The sequence below is a fragment of the Leuciscus leuciscus genome (assembly GCF_965113295.1).
Source record: "Leuciscus leuciscus genome assembly, chromosome: 1".
Classification (NCBI taxonomy): domain Eukaryota; kingdom Metazoa; phylum Chordata; class Actinopteri; order Cypriniformes; family Leuciscidae; genus Leuciscus; species Leuciscus leuciscus.
In genome coordinates, this window is record NC_138725.1 from 37,873,626 (window position 1) to 37,898,283 (window position 24,658).

At 40.8% G+C, this 24,658-nt stretch overlaps 1 protein-coding gene across 1 annotated transcript; it reads right to left on the reverse strand.

The window, feature by feature from the left end:
• Window positions 1–7,342: 7,342 nt before the first annotated feature.
• Window positions 7,343–19,431, reverse strand: LOC309474698 (ecto-ADP-ribosyltransferase 5-like; the record flags this gene model as incomplete). The annotated part of the gene is made up of 2 exons (XM_082137276.1): window positions 7,343–7,395; window positions 18,789–19,431. 2 exons carry the CDS (start codon window positions 19,429–19,431, stop codon window positions 7,343–7,345), a joined length of 696 nt encoding a protein of 231 aa, XP_081993402.1.
• Between the last annotated feature and the right edge of the window lie 5,227 nt (window positions 19,432–24,658).

Below are 24,658 nucleotides of genomic sequence, written 5' to 3' on the forward strand. Positions count from 1 at the left end.
GTTCACCCAGGTCTCATGTATGATGCACACCTTTTAGATTTTTGATATTTATGACAATAAACTGCTAAATCATATGCAAATATTAAAGTGAGTTCATCATAAAAGTTACCAAACGACTACTCTGTTTTGTGCACATCTACAAAATTAAACCACTCAAATTATTTGGAGGTAAAAGGGTGTTTTAGAGTGAATTTATTTTTTATAAAGAAGTTTAAAAATGTGCAATCATGAGACATGCAACCAGACAAACTAACCAGTGGTGTAGTCTACGTGATACGCAGGTATACGCCGTATACCCACTAGAAAAGGCCAAGGATTTCCGTATACCCACTTAAAAAATCGTGAGGATACGTAACAACTTCGTTTTGTGTCAGAACTTTCACTTTCATTCATAAATTCACCCCGTCTGTGTTTGCGAAGCGATACGGATCGAATCGCGGAATCCAGTCACAAATGGAGCTTGCTAAGCGGAACGTCACGGAATTTGGCTATTTTTGAATGAATAAATCAAAAGTAGGTCTGTACAATGAATCAAATCTAGACTAGTGTCTGTGAATATTAAAGTAAAAAGAGACTGCAATTGTTCTACGTGTCTCTGGGAATGAGGGCTCAATGTGTGCTCCACTACACACACACACACACACACACACACACACACACACACACACACTGAAGCACGCGTGACTCACGCTCGTGGTGTTTTCAGCGTTTCACTGTATTGAGACATGATGTAGGCTACACATGTGCACTTCATCACAGAGCTGCTATGAGAGTCACTTCACGAGAATTTCACCATTTCATTTGATAAAACTATCGTCATTCATTCGTATCATATACAGACAGAAACTGTAATGTCTTTACGACAACCTGTCATAATATAAGTTCGGTATAACTTGAAGAAATTATAACAGAAATATATTACTATTGCACAGTAGAGTATACTTCAAGTAGGCCTAATAATAATAATAGTTTATTAAAACACACAGAAACTCAAATGTCTACAACCCACCAAAATAAAAGTTCGGTCTAACTCAAAGAAATTAGAAAGAAATTGCACAGTAAAATGAATTTTTAAATAATAATAATAATAATAAAATCTATTAAAACGTTATTTTAAGGGAATATCACACAAGTTTTCATACATGTTTTAATTTAAACAGTAAACTTGCCCAAACAATAACACCATTTTTATTCAAAAACACCATTTCTAAAAGTAAATTTGTATTTGTGCCTATAATGTTTACAATTTTTTTTAACATTTTTTTTTAATTGTCAGCTGATAAAACCTGTGCTTCAGGGACCATATTCATATAACATCTAAGGCTAAATGTAGCTCTTAAAGGTGGTATCAGTGATTTCAGGCCCAAAAATATTTTTATCACATTCATCTAATCTCTCCTAACAATCCGCTAGCTGCCCGCCCCATAAGCATGCCGTCAAAAAACCGCGTCTCTGTAGGCAGCCTAGGCTCTGAGATCTGCACACAAAAACAAATGGTTTAGCCAAACACTCAAAACCAAAACAAATAGTGTTCCAACCAATCACCGACAGGGGGAGGGTGTTGTGAGGTTTTGAGCCAGCTTTTTCTTCAGCTCTGACTTCGCGTGCAGCCGTGCACGAGCACAAAACCTCACAACACCCTCCCCCTGTCGGTGATTGGTTGGAACACTATTTGTTTTGGTTTTGAGTAAAATATTTTTGGGCCTGAAATCACTGATACCACCTTTAACTGGCTGAGTTAGATGGCGATTAACACTAAACAGTATAAAATCAGTCAAGTCTCCCCAGCTGTAAATGTCATTGGCTGTTAAAGTCTTGTGTTGCTTATAATAAATTGACATGTTGATAACAATTAATATTTCATAATGCTCTCAATTACATGTCGATGCATATGTATGCATTAGTGAGTGTGGTGGTGCTTATGTGGTGGTGCGGGGGGGGGGGGGGGGGGTATATTACAGTATACTCACTACAAAAAACTAGACTACACCACTGAAACTAACCAAATTGCACCAAAACATTTATTGAAGCAATGATGGAAAAAACTTTATATCCAGGTTCAGTGAATATTGTTGATTTCTCTGTATTTTTGATCCGCAAACAATGATAAGAAAATGTGATCAGATATTGAAATTAGGCCTGTCAGTTTTACACATAGTTCAATTAGTAATTGAAGTGTTTAACTCACTGAGTCACATAACACTGACCCCACATGAAATGTAAAAAGTGTGTGTGTGTGTGTGTGTGTGTGTGTGTGTGTGTGTGTGTGTGTGTGTGTGTGTGTGTGTGTGTGTGTGTGTGTGTGTGTGTGTGTGTGTGTGTGTGTGTGTGTGTGTGTGTGTGTGTAAAAATATTGAATGTTTTTAACATGCAAATAATATATGGAAAAAAGGAAAGAAAATGAAACTACTATTTTGGCTATTGGGGTTGTAAGATACTTTTAAGATGTTTTTAAACTATATATTATAAAATGTATTGTACAAATAAACTAAAAGAGACAATCACAATTATAACTGCTGCCATTAAAAGTTCCATTTTATAAAATAAGACATTTACAGTATAATTTATTTGTTACTCACCTGGTTCTCTTCAGAGAGAGAAGTTTCCTTTGGGGATTTCATCAGCGAAGAACTCAAATACAGAGCAGTTCAGAATTACATCCTCTTCATCAAATGCCAACCCATTCTCACTCCCAAGGCGTCAAAAACTGAACCATGGTCAAGAGCCCCCGGCGTCACTTTATGAAGAATTTGGAACTTGCTTTCAATGGGAAACCTGCGGCTTCAACAGCAGACGCAAATTTTATCAGTAGGAAATCATATTTGGCATCAGTTCACGTGTGCCAGATGTTGGTAAGTAGTCGTAAATACGCTTTCATAATAATGTTTGATGTAATGTATTTTCTGTTTGTCAATATTAATCAGATTAGCTCTGTTCAGTCACTGCATTATATCTGTCATGTCCATGTTCACTTAGAAAGCCTCTCACCTTCGAGAATACAAAACGAGCCAATAGCAAGAAAATGCCATGGATCTGCAGAATTTGCATAAGTAACTCCGCCCCACCGCGTGGGTATATAAGGAAGTACTCTGGCAACATGTAGTTATGTTTTCTCGCTGAGGAGCCGAGACTGAACTCCGGTGTTCCAGCGGTACAGCGTAAGTGGCAGGGAGACGTAACGCAAGTAGTGGCTGAGTTCCCTACTCAGGGAACGAGGGTTACACACGTAACCGAGACGTTCCCTTTCGTGGTCACTACAAGTTACGTCGTGAAGATGAATGGGGTCCCCAGTCTAATTACGCCACCTCGGCTGTCTTTCAGTGCCCTGCGTAAGTCTGAGCTCCCTGTCATGAACATGAGCAGACAGGGTCCAATTTGTAATTTTGATGAATACAATGCAATTAATATAAACTTTCTGACAGTGTGTGGTACATCCGACTACTTTCCAAGAAGGTGCGCAACTGGCGATAAATATGTACAGGCAGTAGCCAATGACAGCACTAGGAGTAAAAGCTGCAGGATTATGTACGAGTATACAAATATGAATGAGTATCGTACGAATTTGACAACTTGTTAAACCTTGTGAATTATTAAGACTTTGAGACTATGTTCGTACTGATTGGGCTATGGGTTTTGTAAGAAAAGGTTTAAGAAACAACAAATGCTTGATAAAATGTTTGATTTAGGGTTAAAACCAACACATTCATACCATTGTGAATATTTGCCTTTGCAGCTGTCCGTCTCCTCCGTTTACTTCTCCTCAAACAATAATGGACTGACTGAGTCCGAAAAGGCCCTTTTGGTCTTTTCAGCTGAAAAAAGAGAAAATAAAATATCATTAAGTATAATATATAGGATTATTTAAAGGAAAAAGTACTGATTTACCTTACAAATATTGGATTTTACATTATTAGGCATTAAAAGCATGATAAGTGTTGTGGTTATTATGCATTTACAACAAATATCACTTTAAAATTGCCAATACTGAGGTAAAAGCATGGTAAGTTTTGTGATTACTGTCTTTTTAATAATACATTTTATTTATTTGGCGCCTTTCTGGACACTCAAGGTCGCCTTACAAAAAGGTGCATTAGAACAAACTAAAAACTAACTAGGGTAAAAACTAGCATAACAACAGGTTAAAATACATCAATTAAAAACAGTACAGGAGGATAATGCAGTAGTTGTCAGAGTAAGTAGGCTTGTCTAAACAGATGAGTTTTGAGTGTGGATTTGAAGTGTGGGAGTGAGTCAGAGTTGCGGAGGTCAGGGTGGAGAGTGTTCCAGAGCTGGGGAGCAGAGCGGCTGAAGGCCCTACTCCCCATGGTGACGAGGCGGGCTGGCGGGACAATGAGATGGAGAGAGGAGGAGGAGCGGAGAGAGCGGACAGGTGTGGCAATATGAATGAGGTCAGTCAGGTATGGAGGGGCGAGGTTATGGATGGCTTTGAAAGTGAGGAGCAGTATTTTGTAGTGGATGCGGTGTGTGATGGGGAGCCAGTGGAGCTGTTGGAGGACTGGGGTGATGTGCTTGATAGAGGGTGTGTGAGTGATGATGCGTGCAGCAGAATTCTGAACAAGTTGAAGTTTATGGAGGGTTTTTTGAGGGAGACCAAACAGGAGGGAGTTGCAGTAGTCGATTCGAGAAGTGACAAGGCTATGGACAAGAACGGCAGTGGAAAGAGGAGTGAGAGAAGGGCGGAGGCGGTGAATGTTCCTAAGGTGGAAGTAGGCTGAGCGGGTGATGTTATTGATGTGTGCAGTGAAGCTGAGGGTGCTGTCTAGGATGACACCCAGACTCTTTACCTGAGGGGAGGGGGAGATGGAGGAGCCGTCGATGAAAATTGAAAAGTTTTTATTTTACTTAAGGTGGACTTTGTGCCAGTGAGTAGAAGTTCAGTTTTATTGCTGTTAAGTTTGAGGAAGTTTGAGGTGAACCAAGACTTTATTTCATGAAGGCAGTTGGTTAGGGAGGAGGGTGGGAGTGTGCTGTTGGGTTTACTGGAGATGTAGAGCTGGGTGTCATCCGCGTAGCAATGAAAATGAATATTGTGTTTCCTGAAGATGTGACCAAGGGGGAGAAGATAGATCAGAAAAAGCAAGGGACCAAGGACAGAACCCTGAGGAACACCAGAAGTGACCGGAAAAGGATGAGAGGTGAAGGACTTTAGCTGAATAAACTGGGAGCGGTCGGAAAGGTAGGAACGGAACCAGGTGAGGGGAATGCCAGTGATGCCGATAGAGAAGAGTCTGTCCAGAAGGATGGAATGCGAGATGGTGTCAAAGGCTGCACTGAGATCAAGCAGAAGGAGGATGGATAGTGAACCGGAGTCAGCAGAAAGGAGGAGGTCATTGGTGATTTTGAGAAGGGCCGTTTCAGTACTATGGAGGGAGCGAAAGCCAGATTGAAATTGTTCATAAAGGTCATTGGAGGAAAGGTGGGTTTGGAGTTGAGCAGCGACAGTTTTTTCAAGAAGTTTGGAGATGAATGGAAGGTTTGAGATGGGGCGGAAGTTATTGAGGTCAGTGGGATCGGAACCGGGTTTCTTGAGTATGGGAGTGACAGCAGCAGTTTTCAGAGAGGGGGGTACAGTACCAGAAGTGAGGGAGGCATGAATAATATTAGTGATGAGGGGGGAAAGAACAGGAATGGAAGCTTTGACAAGAGAAGTGGGGAGAGGGTCTAGTTGACAATAGGAGGTATTTGATTTCTGGATAAGAGTGGAAATTTGGTTAACAGAGGGAGGGGTAAATGTTGAAAATGGATGGGTTGGAGTAAATGAGGGTGGAATGGGTGGGCTTATGACTGACGGAGTAAGTTGCTGGTGAATGTGTTGGATTTTTGTGGTGAAAAAAGATGACAGTTTATTGCAAAAGTCAGAAGAATAGAGATGGGATGGAAGTGAATCAGGAGGTTTTGAGATGTTAGAAATGAGGGAGAAAAGAGCCTTGGAATTGCCTTCATTGGAACTGATTAACCGGGAGTAGTAGGTAGATTTGGCTTTGGAGATGGAGTCTTTGTATTGTAGGATGTGAGTTGTGTACATGTTTTTGTGTATGGTGAGTCCAGTTTTCCTGTAGAGTCTTTCCAGCCGGCGGCCTATTGCTTTTTGTTTTCTGAGGGTGGAAGTAAACCAGGGTGCTGTGTTAGTGAAGGTGACAGACCGAGTTTTGAGTGGAGCCAGAGTGTTGAGAGTGTTTTGGAGGTGTGTGTTGTAATGTGTGAGAAACTCATCTGTTGTAGAAAGGCTATCTGCACTGGGAAGGTTATTGATATGAGTTATGAGATTGTCCAGGTTGATGTCCTTAATTTTACGGAAATGAATAGTACGTGGTGGGTTGGATTTACTGAAAGACAGATTGACATTAAATGAAAGAAGCAGATGATCAGTATAAGGGAGGTGGTCGGTTTTGCAGTCCGTAGGTGTTATTCCTGAGCAGCAGATTAAGTCCAGAATATGTCCTTTATTGTGTGTGGGAAAGTTGACAAACTGTTGAAATCCAAGACTATCGATACATGAGGTAAAATCTTTAGTGAAAGTGTTATTGAAGTTGTCCATGTGGATATTGAAATCTCCCAGTATTATTACATTAGATGAAAGTGTAGCCAAATGAGACAAAAATGTAGAAAAGTCAGAGATAAAATCCTTGTTTGGTTTTGGTGGTCTATAGAGAGTCGCAATAACAGTGGGAGTAGGTCCAGAGAGCTGACAGACAGTGGCCTCAAAGGAGAGGCAGGCAGTCACATTCACGGGAACAACTTTCCAGTTCTCACGGTATATTACCGCGAGACCGCCCCCTCTCCCAGACACACGAGGTGCAGATTGGTAAACAAATTTTACAGTCTAACACTCCCGGTGGAGTGGTTTCATTGAGGGGAGCGAAGTCGTTTGGCTGCTGCCAGGTCTCAGTCAGACAAAAGATGTCAAACTTACGGTCCGTCAGGAGATCCTGGACGAGGTGGGCCTTGCTCGTGAGAGAGCGGATGTTTAAAAGGCCGATGTTGACCGCAGTGCTGCAGAGACTGGCAGCCGCGTTAGCATTAGCCGAGCTCGGGACACGGGCTAACAGCGAATGATCAGCACGGCGTCCGGTGTTCTTCAGAGGCCGGCGAGTGGTAGACCAGAACGACTTGATGGAGCTGGAATTGTCGTATTGGAAATGTCGTAATTCCCGGTGAGTGCCTCTCTGCTTCTGATGTTCCTCCCAGAAACTCTCTTCGACCATTCCTTTGCAATGCTAATGTCTTGTTTTGGTTCTGCTGATTAAATCTTTCTCCAGATGAATAACAGATGTAAACACTGTTGCTGGTAGCTTGTGGGGAAGTCCACCATGTTCCATGTTCACCTAGGCTTCCACAGCATGCCTCCCTCTCTCTTCTCTTTCACTCCTTTATCTGCAGCAGCAGAAACCGGCTCAGAAATTCATCAAGATGAGGAATAACAATAAAAATAGTCCAGCAGTAGTCCCAAAAACTTCGGCGTTTCCCTTCTTCAGCTGTCCGATCGCAGCACAATCTCTTCGTTCAATGACTGATCGTATTCTGAAAGTTTTCAACAATCTGATTTGCGTTCCTCTTCCCAAATGCAGCACAAAAAGACAAGAAAAAGCATCGAGGAAAAACCAGACTGAAACATCAGATCACTGTTTCTTGTTGGAAAGGATGGGGGCGTTGAAGGAGAGGGAGAGAGAGTTAGAGAGAGGGGGAAAAACAGCTTTGTATCGTTGTGTCTTCCCTTGGGTTCACCACGTTGTTTTTGAGCACTTATAATTTCCTTTGTTGTGTCCAAAACATCTCGAGTTGTCCATGTTTATCACACCTTTCAGTCGTCAACACGCGGTCTGTGGAGAACAGCGCAGGTCTCCAGCGGAAAAAAGCACTTCTCGCAGCATAAAGGCGAAATTCAGTGACGGTGCGTGTGTGAATGTGTGTGTTAATGTGTTTTTTCAGCTTCCCAATAATGGCGGCCCTTCTCCCGTTCTCGGTCTCTCCTCCCACTGTATTATTATTATTATTATTATTATTTTTACTACACTTATCACAGTAAAACTAATGTTGTTTTTACTGTGCGTCCTCTACAAATATGTTCTAAAATGTTCTACAAACATAATTAGGACAGAGTATTTCCGACTACTTACCAACATCTGGCATAAGTGAACTGATGCCAAATATCGCGATGTGTTCGGAATGAGACTTCAGCGCGATTTAGTACTGATAAAATTTGCGTCTTTTGTTGACGCCACAGGTTTCCCATTGAAAGCAACGGAGTTCCAAATTCGCCATGTAGAATGACGCCGAGGGGCACCATATTGGCGTCTTCATTGTGACGCCGGGGGCGCTTGATCATGCTTCAGTTTTTGACGCCTTGGGATTGAGAATGGGTTGCATATGCAGATATGGACTCATCTAAGCCTGATACCACCAAACGCTCTGAAAGAATAAAGTTACAATATCACAGCATGAAATCTATTGCATGAAGTTCAGTTAAAGGAGAATCACTTTCAAGTTCAGACTCACCAACATTTTTTAATTGAGCCACAGTCTCTCCAGAATCCTGCTGTCTGTAAACTTTACATGTGTATTTCCCCTCAACTTCAGGTGTCAGATTGTCCAGAGCAGCTTCTGTTCAGTGTTAGTTTACTTCAGAGGTGTTCAGCGCATATGTGTCCTAATAGTTATATTGATATATAAAGTGCTTTTAAAACAAGGTTATGTTAATGTTATTATAATATATAGCTATATAATTCTCATCTCACACCTGCATGCAGACGTTTTATTATTTTTGCAACAGGACATTTGCTATGCTATAATGTATTTCTATAACATTATGATATGATAAATCATATATCATATATGATATATATCATATTTCATATATGATATGACATGTCATATATGATATATGTCATATCATATTTGATAATATCTCATGATATATCATATATCATATATCATATATAATATGTCATATATCTCATATCTCATATACCATATGATATCTCATATCTCACATATCATATATCATATCTCATATCTCACATATCATCTCATTTCTCACATATCATCTAATTTCTCACATATGATCTCACATCTGACATATAATATCTCATATCATATCTCATATCTCACATATCATATCTCATTTCTGACATATAATATCTCATATCATATCTCATATTTCACATATTATATCTCATATCTCACATCTCACATATCATATCCCAAATCTCACATATCATATCTCACAAATCATACATCTCATATATCATATCTCATATCTCACTTCTCACATATAATATCTCATATCTCACATGTCATATCTCTCACATATATCTCACATTTCATATCTCATATCTCATATCATATCTCACACATCACGTCTCACGTCTCACATTTCACATCTCACAACTCACATATTATTTCTTACATATGTGACCCTGGATCACAAAACCAGTCTTAAGTTGCATGGGGATATTTGTGGCAATAGCCAACTAAACATTGTATGGGTCAAAATTATCCATTTTTCTTTTATGCCAAAAATCATTAGGATATTAAGTAAAGATCATGTTCCATAAATATATTTTGTAAATTTCCCACCTTAAATATATATAAAAAATATTTTTGTGGGTGGATGCAGCACAATCGCCAATAGAAATGGACAACTTTAAATGCAATTTTTTTAATATTTAGATTTTTCTGCACCCTCAGATTCCAGATTTTCAAATAGTTGTATCTTGCCCAAATATTGTCCCATCTTAACAAACCAAACATCAATGGAAAGATTATGTATTCAGCTTTCAGGTGATGTAGAAATCTCAATTTAAAAAAAAACAAAACAAAACATAAGACTGGTTTTGTGGTCCAGGGTCACATATCATGTCTCAAATCTCACATATCACATCTCCTATCTCACACACTGTAAAAAAAATAAAATCCTAATTTTACAGAAAATAACTGTGATTTTTTGACTATCATTTTCTTTAATTTTAAATTGTACTCAAAACACTGTAAAATTACAAATAATAACTGTAAAATAAAAATTCAGCTGTTATTTTAGGTATTGTGACATTAATGACAAATTACAGTAATTCACATTTTTTATACAGAAAATTGATTGTATTTTTCATACAGTATTTTTCTGTTTTCTTAAATTACATAAAAAATGTATGTAAAATTGTGACTGTAAGTCACCTGACACCTAGATGAACAATGTACAGTTGTTTTTATGACTGTAAGTCATTGTCTTCAAATGCTATTGAGCTTTAAAGGTCCCATGACATGAAATTTCCACTTTCTGAGGTTTTTTAACATTAATATGAGTTCCCCTAGCCTGTATATGGTCCCAAAGTTTCTAAAAATTTTAATCGGTGTAAATCGAGCTTTTGCTATTTTTCTCTGCCTTTGAGAAAATGGAAGCTCAACCGGGCTGATCTTGAATCTCCTCCTTATGACGTCATAAGGAGAAATGTTACCTCCCCTTTCTCTGCTTTGCCCGCCCAGAGAACATTTCTCGCCCATGAGAAAATGAGCTAGGAAGTAGAACGCGCGCGCGCGATTTTAGTTTGTCCACGAGAGATATCATGGCTTTTGAGCGAGCAAAGCATAATAATTGCTCAATAATTGGATGTACAAATGAACATCGAATGGTCAATACAGAGCTGGGCTTGCTGAACGTCGGACAATTAAAGGAACACTCCACCGTTTTTTGAAATAGGGCTTATTCACCTTCTTTCCTACATTTAGATAGGTGGGCAAATGCATTTTTGTCTCAGTGCATGCATTGTTTTAGTTTGACAGGGTCGGCGCTAGCTTAGCTTAGCATAATGAATGGAATCCTTTGTTGCCAGCTAGCATGTCCTGAGTAAAAGTGATAAAAAAAAATAAAAAACCCCACCTAATTACTTCTTGTGGCCTGCGTATTCACAACAAGTACAAATAGCGATGCAGATTAACACTAGACGATTTCCTATGCAGATATTGACTTGGGACTATATTAGGGGGAAGCACAGGTGAAGCACTGCTACTTGGGCGCAGAGATATCACGCCCAAGTAGCAGTGCTTCGCCTGTGCTTCCCCCTAATATAGTCCTTAATATATAAGTCAATATCTGCCTAGGAAATCGCCTAGTGTTAATCTGCATCACTATTTGTACTTGTTGTGAATACGCAGGCCACAAGAAGTAATTAGGTGGGTTTTAAAAAAAAATGTATATCACTTTTACTCAGGACATGCTAGCTGGCAACAAAGGATTCCATTCATTGTGCTAAGCTAAGCTAGCGCCGACCCTGTCAAACTAAAACAATGCATGCACTGAGACAAAAATGCATTTGCCCACCTATCTAAATGTAGGAAAGAAAGTGAATAAGCCCTATTTCAAAAAACGGTGGAGTGTTCCTTTAAGTAAGTCAACAAATTATATATAAGTGTGTTGCTTTACTGTTTATGGTTACCTAGCTTCTTACACGTAGAATGTGGCTGTCACATTAGCTATGCAGCTATGCAGTTACTTGCGCTAATGTAAAGGTAGACAGCATCAAGTTACACATACTGTAACGCGAGTGTTGTACATTTCTTTGTTATTTGGATAACCGTTTTCCTGTTGGTTATATGGCGCGCGCGATATCCGCATTTCAAGATCGCAGAGCTTGATGTAATTGTAATAAGATAAATTACAGACGTTACAGATCTCTCATGAAAAGGCAACAGTAGGTTCGCGTTAGCTACATGATGATAACTGTAAACCATCCGAATAAAGTACCGTATCCAGACATAATATTTTAAACTAACCATTCGGAAACGTCCTTCTGGAGCCGCTGAGTTGCAACTTCGTCATCCGTTGCTTCTCCATCTGGATCAGATTCTGGGTCAAACTGAAATGCTTGAACGACTGCGTGTCTTCGTGCCATTGCAATATATCCAACATAAACAAACATGCATGGTACCGTTGCGCAAGATGGTCAAGGCCACACCCACCCTCCACCTTGCGCCGCCTTTCTCCTCCTCATTAGTATTTAAAGCTACAGACACCGAAACGGCCCGTCTGAAGGAAGCTCATTCTGGGACTGGCTTGTAGTGGCTATAATTCTGCACCGAGGCTGAATTTTTGGAAAGAGATTTCAGATACAGTGGATAGGACCACTTAGGCCTATATTAAAGCCTACAAAAAGTAGCATGTCATGGGACCTTTAAATATTGTCATATTTTGTATATGATCCCATACAGTAGTGAAATACATAGCATTATTTGCACATGATTTAGCAGTTAAATGTCATAAATATCAAAAATATTAAAGGTGTGCATCATACATGAGACCTATATGAACAATGTACAGTTGGTTTTATGTAACCACTGTAAGTCATTGTCTTAAAATGCTATTGAAGTTAGAAACGTTTATGCCAATGTCACATGTAATTTTGAGACGGTCCCTAAATATGCGAATATCGAACGTCCAACGTCAAACCAACTTCATGCCAGTGCAAAACGTGCGACAAAAAAGCCCATTCAATTTAAGAATGCGCTTCAGGTGTCTTTCACTTATAACGTACCCATGTCTTAATGCCAAAGACCGCACTATATCTTTATATGACATTCCTAATTTAAAGTAAAATGTAATTTCTTCTGTCATCTCCATCTCTGCTGTAGCCCAGTCTATGCTATGGTACTGTTACAGTATTGGCCGCTGTGGCTCCCTCAACATAACTCGTGGCCACGACAAATAGATGTCGTTCTCTCAAAATATGAAGTCGTGGCCACAAGAAAAATATATCGTTCCCTCAACATATGATCTCGAGGCTACGACTTTGCATCGCGTGGCCACGATATAATGATGTCATTACCTCAACAAAATGATCTCGTGGCCACGACTTAATATGACGTTCCCACGACTTAATATCACGTTCCCACGAGTTTATATGTTGTGGCCACGACAAAAATAAGTGAACCGAACATGTTCCCTCCCGGTCACCGTACAAATGACTGGCAGCTGCGGCTGCCAAACAAAAACCTTAAAATTAAAGTAAAATATGCTAATTAAAAAAAAACGAAAACACACTGTTATTTCACAGGTATTTCCTGCATTATTATGATCAAATACCTTCATTGTTAAAAAATCTTAAAAAAAGGGTCAAATGACTGGCAGCTGCGGCTGCCAAACAAAAACCCTAAAATTAAAGGGATAGTTCGCCCATTTAAGACATGAAGTTGTATGCAATCCTTACCAGCACTATAGTGCATACACACTGACCCACTCTGTGGTCACCTCCCTGGTCAGAGTTCTGGCCGCTGGAAGTTTTTCAAGAAAGTAGTCTCGGTTAGTTTCCGGGGCCTCAAAACTGTGCGTTTTTACGTGAAAAAATTATATGCGTTTCAAAGCTTGATTAATTTACATCACAAAAAACACTCCAGACAAAATTCATACCTCAGTTTTAATCGGCACTATTTTCTTTCCATTTCTATCAATCCACGCTGCTGTCAACGTCAACAGTGTGCACGCTCCGATCAGCTGTTCCATAGTGTTTACACAATCGAATGACAAGGACGTAAAAAGTAGAAAATTAACAATGGTGCGAACTTGTAAATTCCCAGGTTGTGACCACAAGAATGTGCCGGGATCACCGTTCAGATTCCATCGTTTTCCTGTTTCGGATATAGCTATGAGACAGCTTTGGCTGGTTGCCATCGGCTACTCTGCGGGAGCTAAAATATCCAGAATCAAGGATTTTTGTGTGTGCAGTGCTCACTTCAGTGAAGACGATTACATCCCCAACCTTGCTTGCCTGCACACAAACGCCGCTTTACGGCTACCCAGATAAATCCCATAGAGTGTATTTTCTGGTGTTCCAGCCACGGCCGATGGTGTTATGAGTGTAGACAAAATGTCCACTGCCCAGTGCTCATTCCTACACAGAAACACAGCCCGTCGCACAGGGCTCGCGCACATGAAATCGACCCAGATCGATTGCGCATTAAATGTGGTAAATGTGCCCACTGCCCAGTGCCCACAAACACTACGTTCTGCATGTCTCAAGGATTCTGTAAAACGAAACCAACATGCATTCGCTCTGCTCAGGCAGACAATGCTCTCAGTGTTGTAAATGTGCCCGCTATCCCACGCCCACATTCACACATAGACATGACAGGTCTTACGGGACTCGCCCAGCCCTCCCCCTCTCGGTTGACCACCGCAGAGGAGTCGAGCTCGGGCAATCTGCCCGCTGTTATCAGCGCGCCCCCTGCCTCAAATGTCATAAGCGCGACGCTTATGTTGCAGCACACTGAAGCCCCTCTGTCGCTGAGCGACCAGAGCGCGCTTCGCATTCAACCCCTAGCCATTCGTGCAAACGCATGGGCAAGGCTACCCGGGGTTTCGAAGTGGGTGCTAGACATTATAGAAAGAGGCTATTCGCTACAGTTCGGTCGACGCCCGCAACGCAAAGCGGCGCGAATCGATACTACGGTGAAAAAGGAAGTAGCACACCTACTTCGGGCCGAAATAGCGAAGTTACTGAGCAAAGGGGCTATAGAACCCCTATCACAAGCTCAGAGCGAAGGGGGCATGTACAGCAGATATTTTCTGGTACCCAAAAAAAAAGACGGGGGTCTTAGACCCATTTTAGATCTAAGACGACTAAACAAAGCACTTCTGAAACGACGGTTCAGAAGGCTCACGACCAAGAAAATCCTCTCGCAAATTTGCCAAGGGGACTGGTTCATGTCGATAGATCTGAAAGACGCTTATTTTCAAATAAAAATAGCGTCACGTCACAGGCGATTTTTGAGATTCGCCTTCGAGGGCCAGGCATATCAGTACACAGTCCTGCCATTCGGCCTATCCCTGGCACCTCGCGTATTCACGATGTGCATGGATGCAGCGCTCGCACCCCTCAGGCTCCGAGGCATACGAGTGCTGAATTATTTGGACGATTGGCTGGTTCTAGCTCGATCACAGTCGGAGCTCATAGAACACAGGACCATATTACTCGATCACCTCGAGAATTTAGGTCTCACAGTCAATTGGGCAAAGAGTTATATCTTTTCTGGGCACAGATCTGGACTCGCTGTCTATGACAGCACAGCTGTCGCCGCAGCGCAGACTAAGTATTCAGCGCATGACAGAGATTTTTCGCCACGGCGCTTTAGCCCCGCTCAAAAAGTTTCAAAGGATGCTGGGTCTCATGGCTTCAGCATCCTCAGTGCTTCAGCTGGGTCTGCTTCGCATGCGCCCGCTGCAGTATTGCAGCTCGAGTGTGAAGGTGGTGTCTACGGACGCCTCAACCTCGGGATGGGGAGCGCTGCTCGAGGGCAGACCGTTATTCGGCCCGTGGTCGGAACGGGAAAAGCTTCTGCATATAAACTGCCTGGAAATGATGGCAGCCGACAACGCGCTGAGGCGCTTTTGTCCCTAGATAAAAAGACACCACGTCTTGGTCCGTTCGGACAACATGTCAGTGGTGGCTTATATAAATCACCAAGGAGGTATCAGATCCAGAATCCTTCACAGGCTGACGGAACGCCTCCTGGTCTGGGCTCAGCACAATCTGCGCTCGCTCAGGGCAGCGCATGTGCCCGGCCATCTGAATGTGGGACCAGACAGACTGTCCAGAAACAATCTGCCGACAGGAGAATGGTCTTTACATCCACAGACAGTCAAAATGCTATGGAGGACATTTGGCAGAGCGGAAATAGACCTATTTGCGTCTCAAGAGAACGCTCATTGTCAGGAATTCTTCTCCAAGAGCAGGGATGCGCTGGCTCACGTCTGGCCCCGCTGCCCGCTCTATGCGTTTCCCCCTGTCACGCTCCTACCCCAGGTGTTAGAGCGAATCAGGGAGAGCGGATGCCCAGTGCTACTCGTCGCCCCATTTTGGACAAACCAAGTCTGGTTTCCAGTCCTGATGCAGCTGACGAGTACCGCCCCGTGGCCGATACCGGTGAGGAGGGATCTCCTCTCGCAGGCGAACGGCTCGATCTGGCATCCTCGCCCGGAGCTTTGGTCCCTACATGCGTGGGCCATCAACGGGTACCTGTTAACCTCCCAGCGGGAGTGTTAAACACGATCACGCAGGCTAGAGCTCCATCTACGAGGCGGCTCTATTCCTCAAATGGTCTGTGTTCACTAGCTGGTGTACAGCGAGTGGCACTTCACCCTCACGCTGTGGGGTGCCAGAGGTTCTCTCCTTTTTACTAGAGCTTCTGGATAAGGGCAGAACCCCATCCACGCTCAAAGTTTATGTGGCGGCCATAAGCAGCGTTCGCTGAACCACCGCTTGGCCAGTCATTAGGAAGGAACGATCTGGTCATTCGCTTCCTTAGAGGAGCTAAGAGGCTGAACCCTCCCAGACCACCCTCAGTTCCCGTTTGGGACCTTTCCACGGTTCTGGAAGCCATGAAAGGTGCCCCATTCGAGCCAATACAGTCAATAGACCTGAAACTCTTGTCTTTCAAAACAGTGTTTCTTCTGGCTCTCGCTTCAGTGAAGCGCATAGGGGATTTGCAAGCGCTCTCAGTGAGCGCGACGTGTATGGAGTTTGGGCCGAATGACTCGAGAGTCATACTCAAACCAAAGCACGGATATGTTCCTAAATCCCTCAATACACCGTTTAGGGCACAGGTGATCTCCCTGTCGGCCCTGCCGGTATCTGAAGAGGAAGGGGACGCAGGCTTCCTTTGCCCGGTCAGGGCGTTAAGGGCCTATGTGTCTCGCTCATCTGTTTTCAGACAGACAGAGCAGCTCTTTGTTTTGTTCAGCGGACGTTCTAAGGGACTAGCTGCGTCAAAACAGAGTCTATCCAGATGGATAGTTGATGCTATAGCGCTAGCTTACACATCCAGGGGCCTGCAATGCCCGATAGGTGTCAAAGCGCACTCCACAAGAGGCATGGCCTCGTCGTGGGCTTGGTCCAGTGGGATTGCCTTGCAAGATATCTGTATGGCGGCAGGCTGGGCCTCCCCGTCTACATTTATAAGGTTTTATAACCTCGAGGTTCCCGCTTTGCAAGCTAGGTTGCTCTCGGTTTAATTTTTCAGTATTGCCCGCCCGATGCTATCGGCTCGGGATGCTGAAACTGCTAGAGCGTCGATCACGGATCGTCTGTATACTCCTGTGGGCAGTGCGTAAGTCCCCCATATTTACCAGTCTAGGCCGAGTTCGCCCTGGCTGTGTGGAACACTTGATATATCATGCTCTTATCAGAGCTCCATATTACAGGAATGATGCTATTCTAGCCCCTCTTCCCGGATTATCTGTGAGTCCCTTGTGATTAGGCACTGTATGAGCCCCGGGCACCTGCCCTTGGGACTTTAGTGTTATGTCTCAAGCACGCACGGCGTTTTACATTGTGTTCCCCTAGCGTAAGATATCTTACGCAAGTACGAGAGACCTCTCGTAAGAGAACGTACTCGGTTACTAACGTAACCTCGGTTCTCTCTAGAAGAGGGAACGAGTACTTGCGTATCTTGCCGTGCATGCGTCATGTTCTGATTCGCTTCAGCGATGAAAAACTGACCAAACCAGCCTCTCTGGGCCGTATTTATAGCCCTGGCCCCACCTGATTTCGGCGGGACATGACGTGGTGGGCGCGAAGCGCCCTCATTGGTTCTGACGTCATGAGGAGCCTCTATCGATAGGCTGGTGCAGTTGCCGCAGAGCAGCCAATGGGCGCGCGAGCTGTCTCGCCCATGTCTGCATGCTGCTGCAATGCGTTTTACATTATTGCAAAATTAAGGATAATTTTTGGCTTCAATATCTCGAGGAAAAGAGGTTTTCCCCTAGCGTAAGATATCTTACGCAAGTACGAGAGACCTCTTCTAGAGAGAACCGAGGTTACGTTAGTAACCGAGTACGTTTCGTGTGTCACCATTGTGTTGAAGAGTAGAGCCTGAGCTTCAGTTCAGAATGAGCAGAGAAACACAGATGTTATGCTGCATGTTGCTTTATTTAACAGACAGTAACTGTGTAGTTGCTGATGCAGTGACGTATAGTCACAACAAATCATGCATATAATTAACTGTGTTTTTCAGTAAAAAAAATCTGAAAATAAATGTGAAATAACTGTGTTTTAACTGTGTGTTTCTGTTCAAAAAGATTAATGAAGATTTCTGTAAAAGTCTTTTGCACTTATTTAAATTAGGATATTTTACATAAATTTTACGACTTTTGTATGGCAGCCGTTGCTGACAGTCATTTGACTGTTATTTTATGTTTTTTTTTTTTTTTACAATGAAGGTGTTTGATCGTAATAATTCAGGAAATAGCTGTAAAATAACTGTTTTTCTGTAAAACGTTTAAGGAAAATATCTGTAAACATTTTTTGCACTTCATTTAAATTAGGATATTTTACTTTATTTTTACGGTTTTTGTTTGGCAGCCGTAGCTGACAGTCATTGACCGTTTTTTTACGATTTTATTTTTTACAGCGTATCTCATATATCATATCTCACATATCATATCTCACACATCACGTATCACATCTCACGTCTCACATCTCACATATGATATGTCTTACCTTTCAAGCAAAGTGGAATCAAACTGACTAATCAAAAAAATGAACATATACAGCCATGGTATCTTTGCAAGCACAGACTGTTATCTAGAGAAGATAAAAGACATTAAATCTCTCAATATCTTTGCATTTCATGACACTTTAATCATGACAAGAAAGTTCAGTAACATGTAAAATCTGCAAGTGTTTACCTGCTAAACACTTTGCAAAACAATATTTGAAAAATTAGTAAAACATTAAAGAAAGCAGCATGGTTTCCACTGCTAAACAATACACAATTTGGTTCACTTATTTTTCCAGTGCTATTCAACACGAACACAGTCTCACACCAGAGATCTGGCTGATCTGTTCTGTTCTTGACATCAGTGACTTTAAACTTCTCATATGGAGGAATCAGCACCTCTTTCTCATCGGGATACTTTGAGTATTCTGTTACATCAGCACCTTCACAAGTTTTAATTTCAAAACAAAATTTAGTTCCAAAACCTTGAGCTACTTTACGATCAAGAGATGAGGATGAAAATGAGCTCAAACGAACCTCGTTGCTCTGAACATAAAATTCAACATCTGTACCACGATAAGTTACATAGCATCTTTTTTGTGTTTCCTTCAGAATCTGTATCGCTTCTGTTAACAGAAAGTGAAGTGAATACCACTTGAATGTCTTTGCTTTGTATTTTTCTTTGTCAGTACGAGTGGCACTATTAAAATTACTATATACTTCAGAGTCTTTGTTAGTGTACACATGAATGGCAACTGAATGATTCTGTTGCAAGTTATCCTCTGCTTTCTTTGCATTCTCTTCACCTTCTTGCCAAGCCTTATTCAATTCAGGTAAGTCAGACATTTCATCCTTTTGAACTCTTTTTACCAGGTCTGTCATATTCCCTTTACAGCCGTCATATTGATCATCAACAGAATGCAGTGCCATATCCAATGGAAAAATATGTCCTGCAGGCGCAGTAGCAGCTCTGTGATCCTGCAGCAACAGGAATCATAATGATCACATCATCAGTATTCATGTCTGTAATATTCATACTAGAACAAGCTTACCTGTCCTAAATCAGCTAAAATGAGAAGAAGAGCTTCAATGATCAGCAGCATCTTGATTTTAATAAAATAGCCCCAGATGATCTAGTAGATCTAGTGAAGAAAAGATGCTGGAAGACAAGGAGCACAACAGGGTTTAACAAATACAAAACATATCACTGCAAATAAGAATATGTACATAGCTTTGCACATCATGTGCTCACCAACACAAAACAGTTTCATGTCAATTTTTACCTTTTACTTTAACTACAAACTTACCTGAGAATGCTGTTGTCTCTTGTTGTCAAATTTGGTTTTCTTTTTGTTATTTCCCAGGAGTTCAGCTAGAACAACGAGAGAAGATCAAGTCAGCCGCTCACAGCCAGATGACTATTCAGACTAAGAGATTGGGTTATATATCGCAATCCTCATCTTGCAAGCGCATTTCAAATGTTTAGCTTATCTGACCCTGGTCGAGATCCAAGAAATCTCTTAAATTCAGAAAGCCTGCCTGTCAAATGGATACTTAGCAAGATTGCAAACCTGGTACAGCACTCTCTACAAATAAAAACAGACAGAAACGCTTACAGACCATGATCTCCATGACAAAGAGCACATGATCACAAACATTATTGCAGCTCTGTCAGACTCTGCATAATGTACAATATTTCCGAATGTTTGTTTAAATGGCAAGCCGTTTTAACTTTTATTCATTTCCAGGATATTAATTCTTGATATAAACAATTCAGTTTTCACTAGTTCAAATTATAGTTATTGATATCAGGAATTAGATTTATACTAGTAACAATGGCCATTTTTGATATCAAAAATTAAATTTTTACTAATTAAAATGCTCATTATAGATAGGCCTATCAAGAATTTAATTTCAACTAGTAAAAACTATAATTCTTGATATCTGTAATTGTATTTTCATTAGTGAAATGTCACCATAGGCTGCCATTCAAATTCAATTGTTGATATCAAGAATTGATTTCTTACTAGTTGAAATTCCGAATACACATATCAGCTTTGTATTTCTTACTAGTAGAAATATAATTTTTGATATCAATAATTACATTGTTACTAGTAAAAATGTGAATTCCTGATATCAAGAATTACGTGTTTACTAGTAAAAATGTCTATATCAACAACTGAATTGCTACTAGTAAAAATGTTAATGTTTGATAATCTGAAAATGTATTTCTGATACCAATATAATTTCAGATATCTAAAATGGCTTTCTTACTATAGTAACAATCACATTCATGATATCAGAAATGAACATTGTCACTAGTGAAAATGGAATTATTGATATAAAAAAAGAACATTGTTACTAGTAGCAATTCAATTGTTGATATCAAGAATAGACATTTCAACTACACTCTAAAAACTCCTCGGTTATTTCTTCAACCCATTTTCTGGGTTATTTGTGTTGGGTTAAAATTATGGGTTATTTTTTCAGAGAGTAACCATTTTCTGGGTTATAGGGCTAATATTTTGACCCAATTCATAGGTTGTTTGGGTTTCTGGGTTATTTTTCAAAGAGTAACCCATGTTCTGGGTTATAGGGTTGGCTTTCTCTCTCTCTCTCTCTCTCTCTCTCGCAGTTGTTCTGGAATTTTCTCACAACAGTTGTTTGAAATAACCGTCGCTTCGCGCTCGGTCCGTTTTGGCCTGTGCTTCATCGGTGCAACTTCATCTATATTCAAGGTAAGAGAGTATTTTCAGTGTTGATGTAATGTTAACTTTTCTGTGTCCATGTCCCTGTTGCTAGTTTAGCACCATTTGCTAAAAAAAAAATACGTTGCTACGTTGAGACTAGCGTTAGCCGTGGTAATTCTGTGGTTGGCATGTAGCCACGGCTATCACGACAACATCTAGGTCTAGGACAACTCGAGGTAACGTTATCGCACACCGGACGCGATTTTGAACACGGTCCTGAGCCGTTGCTGGGTGCCGCGGACAGACCGCCGGTGTGTGTGTGTGTGTGTGTGTCCGTTACACTCATAGAGAATAATGTGTTCGAATTTTAAAGACGCGGCGCTGCGCTTCGCGTCCGGTGTGCGAGCCCCTTGAGAGAGTGCACGTCCGGTGAGCGATACCTCGAGTTGTCCTAGACGCAACGCGGCGCTTCTCGTCCGGTGTGCGAGCCCCATAGCCGCGGCTACAGAGCGACGAGGCAACACAATAGTTGAGTTATGTTTGTCTCTGGTTATGTTTACCAGCTGTGCCGTGCTTATCATATTATACAGTGCTCTACTGGCTGAAGTAGTGAGAGTTAAAGAAGCGGGTCAAGTCTTCAAATTGTTGCTAACCTCTATATTGCTATGTTTTCTCCAGGTCATTTTGAATGGACAGTTTTGTCGCTGATAAGCTAACTGAGTGGCAGCTGTCTGAGCTGACAGAGAATTTTAGAGGTGAGCATTTTACTCTTATTGCCCTTATATCATCTCTCTATACCTACATTTTTTTTTTAATAAGACTTAAATGTGTCTGTGCAAGATTTTGTGAAAGTCACAACTTCTTCGACAGTGGGGTATGTACAACCCTAAAAGATTATTGTGCCTTGTCTTTAAGCTGTTATGCATAAGAATGGGCTGTCATTACACTTTTTAATGAAAGAAAATATGTCATTCACACAAAATGGGTAATGTTAATGCTGCAAAAGAACCACATTAGTTAACTAGCAATTTGGGCCACGTAAAAAAAAAAAAAAAAAGCCACTGCATTACCAACCCCTTACCTGTCAGGGATCACTGGTGATCCCAGATTATTTTAGTTCAAAATATGTTTGAGCTTATATATCTCAATATTAATAACAGTCTGGTTAATTTTGAGTCTTGAACTATAAACTCTCAAGTGTTGGCTTTCTAAATGTATGTGTGTTATGTTTCTATTCAGAATTACTTATGAGCAGTAACCTTTTTATTTTGGGCATTTCATGTATGCAGCACTTGCCAAAATTGGGGGTGATGAGGAAGGGGTTTTAAAAGTGATTATTTGTTAGCTTGATAATGAAAGAGTGTCTGGTGAGTGGTTCACAATTGTCTCGACTTATTAACAATACTCATGTTGTCTTGTTTTCTGTCTTTCAGATAGATGAGGAGGCATTTCTTCTCTTTGATGAGGACACTATCAAAAATCTTGTCCCCAAAGTTGGCCCCAGGCTTAAATTCCTGAGGCTCTTCTGAGAATTGTTGTTTATTTTTCTATTTTTTTATTTCTAATATTGTTATTACAGTGTGACTTAAAATAAATATGAAAATAAACATGTCCAAGTGTGTGTTTTTTCTTATAGATTTTTATTTAATGCAATAAAAATGTAAAAGTGCTTGAAGTGTGTAATATAATGTAAAACAAAGTTTTATTTTCTGAAATAAGGCATACTGGGATAGTGACCCAACTCCTGGGTTAAAAAAGGATCAACTAATTTTTGGGTTATTTCTACCCAGATGTTGGTTTTTTTAAACCCAGTATTTGGGTCAGGTATTTAACCCATAATTTGGGTCAAAAAGCATAACACAATTTTCTGAGTTGAAATAACCCATAAATTAGTTGGTCCCTTTTTAACCCAGGAGTTGGGTCAAAAATAACCCATTATGGGTTATTTTTTGACCCAGGAGTTTTTAGAGTATAGTGACAACTGAATTCTTGATATAAAAAATAAAGGTGTAAGACCTGATTTTCCTGCTAAGACAAAACTCACCCTGCAATAAAGCAATAAAACGCACCCTGGACAGAAGATCGAGAGCACAGGACATTGTCTTGTCCAAACTTATCTCCTTGTTTATATGCATCCCCCCTCTCCCTCCTCAAGTCACTAAAAGTTCACTGAGATTGTCTATATATCACATGATGTATCTTGTGAATCTATTGTTTTTCCTTTTCATGTTTGGTATCATTTTAAATGTCTCAGTGCAATTGGTAAAATGGTCTTAATTTCATTGCAGTCATTCGTAGTATGAGAAAGATTGAAACCTTGGGAAAATTCTGTTCTCCTCTTTGGGTGATGTCTCTTCAAGATATCTGATCATTCTCCCCTCTCCCCCAAAACCAGGTGTTACCACCTGGGGTACATGAATTGAACCAAAACAACTCTAAACAATATTTGTATAACCCTTTTGTTCTGGTCTGGGTTTTTAAGGCTAGGTGACAGAAGTCTTTGGGAAGCCTGTTACCAGGAACAACCCCCATACAGTGCCGTTTCAGTGTTTTCCCATTGGAAAACACTCACACACCACTGAATGTCTCTGTCAGGAATGCATTGCTTACTTTTAGAGCCATCTTTGAGTAATTGATGTCATGCATTTATTATTTCTGAATTGGCTTTTAATCACTTGTGTAATTGGCATGATTCATTTTACCTGACAAATAAAATGTTACATCTTGATTTATTCTGCATTTTTCAGAAATCATTATTACTAGTAGATTAACGTGCAGTCTGGTGTTTCCGCAAATCTCTGTCCAGGATAGATCAAACCGAAGGCACTATGAATGGAGCATGGGGCACATCATTAAGGAGACCTTCCGATTTCTGACTATCACTCAATTAGCATGTTGCAAGCTCGCAACTATCAAAAAAATTACACCTTTATTATGAGTCAGCAGTGAGTGGCCGCTTAGGGTAAAATAGTTGCACTGCACCCTCTGACTATTTCAGGACTGGCTAGTTTGTGATCGTGAGCGCACATTCGCGACGTGTGTCTCAAAGCGACACCGGGTCCTTAGATACTCAGAATAATCAAAGATCTAAATTAATTCATAATTTATAGTATGACTATTTTCTAATAAACAAGATCTAAATTTGATTATCATTTGAAATTGGAGTCAGATTAAGCGTAGAGCTAAAGTAATATTTAAACAAAAATTCTAATAAATTAAGTGAACTTCACCGGAGCGCTGAAAAGACATACACACATTATCCCTTCGCCCAGGCCGTTGGACTCCGTCATTGGGCCAATGGGTGGTCTTTACAAAGGTTTTTACTACACTGTAAACCCTAATAAGTTCACAGAACTCAAAAATTATTTTGTAACAGATTACACAAAAATATTTTAGTGATGTTTTTAAAAGTTTTAAGTTTACATAAAATAAAAATTACATTTCCAGTTGCCTTAAATTATCTCAAT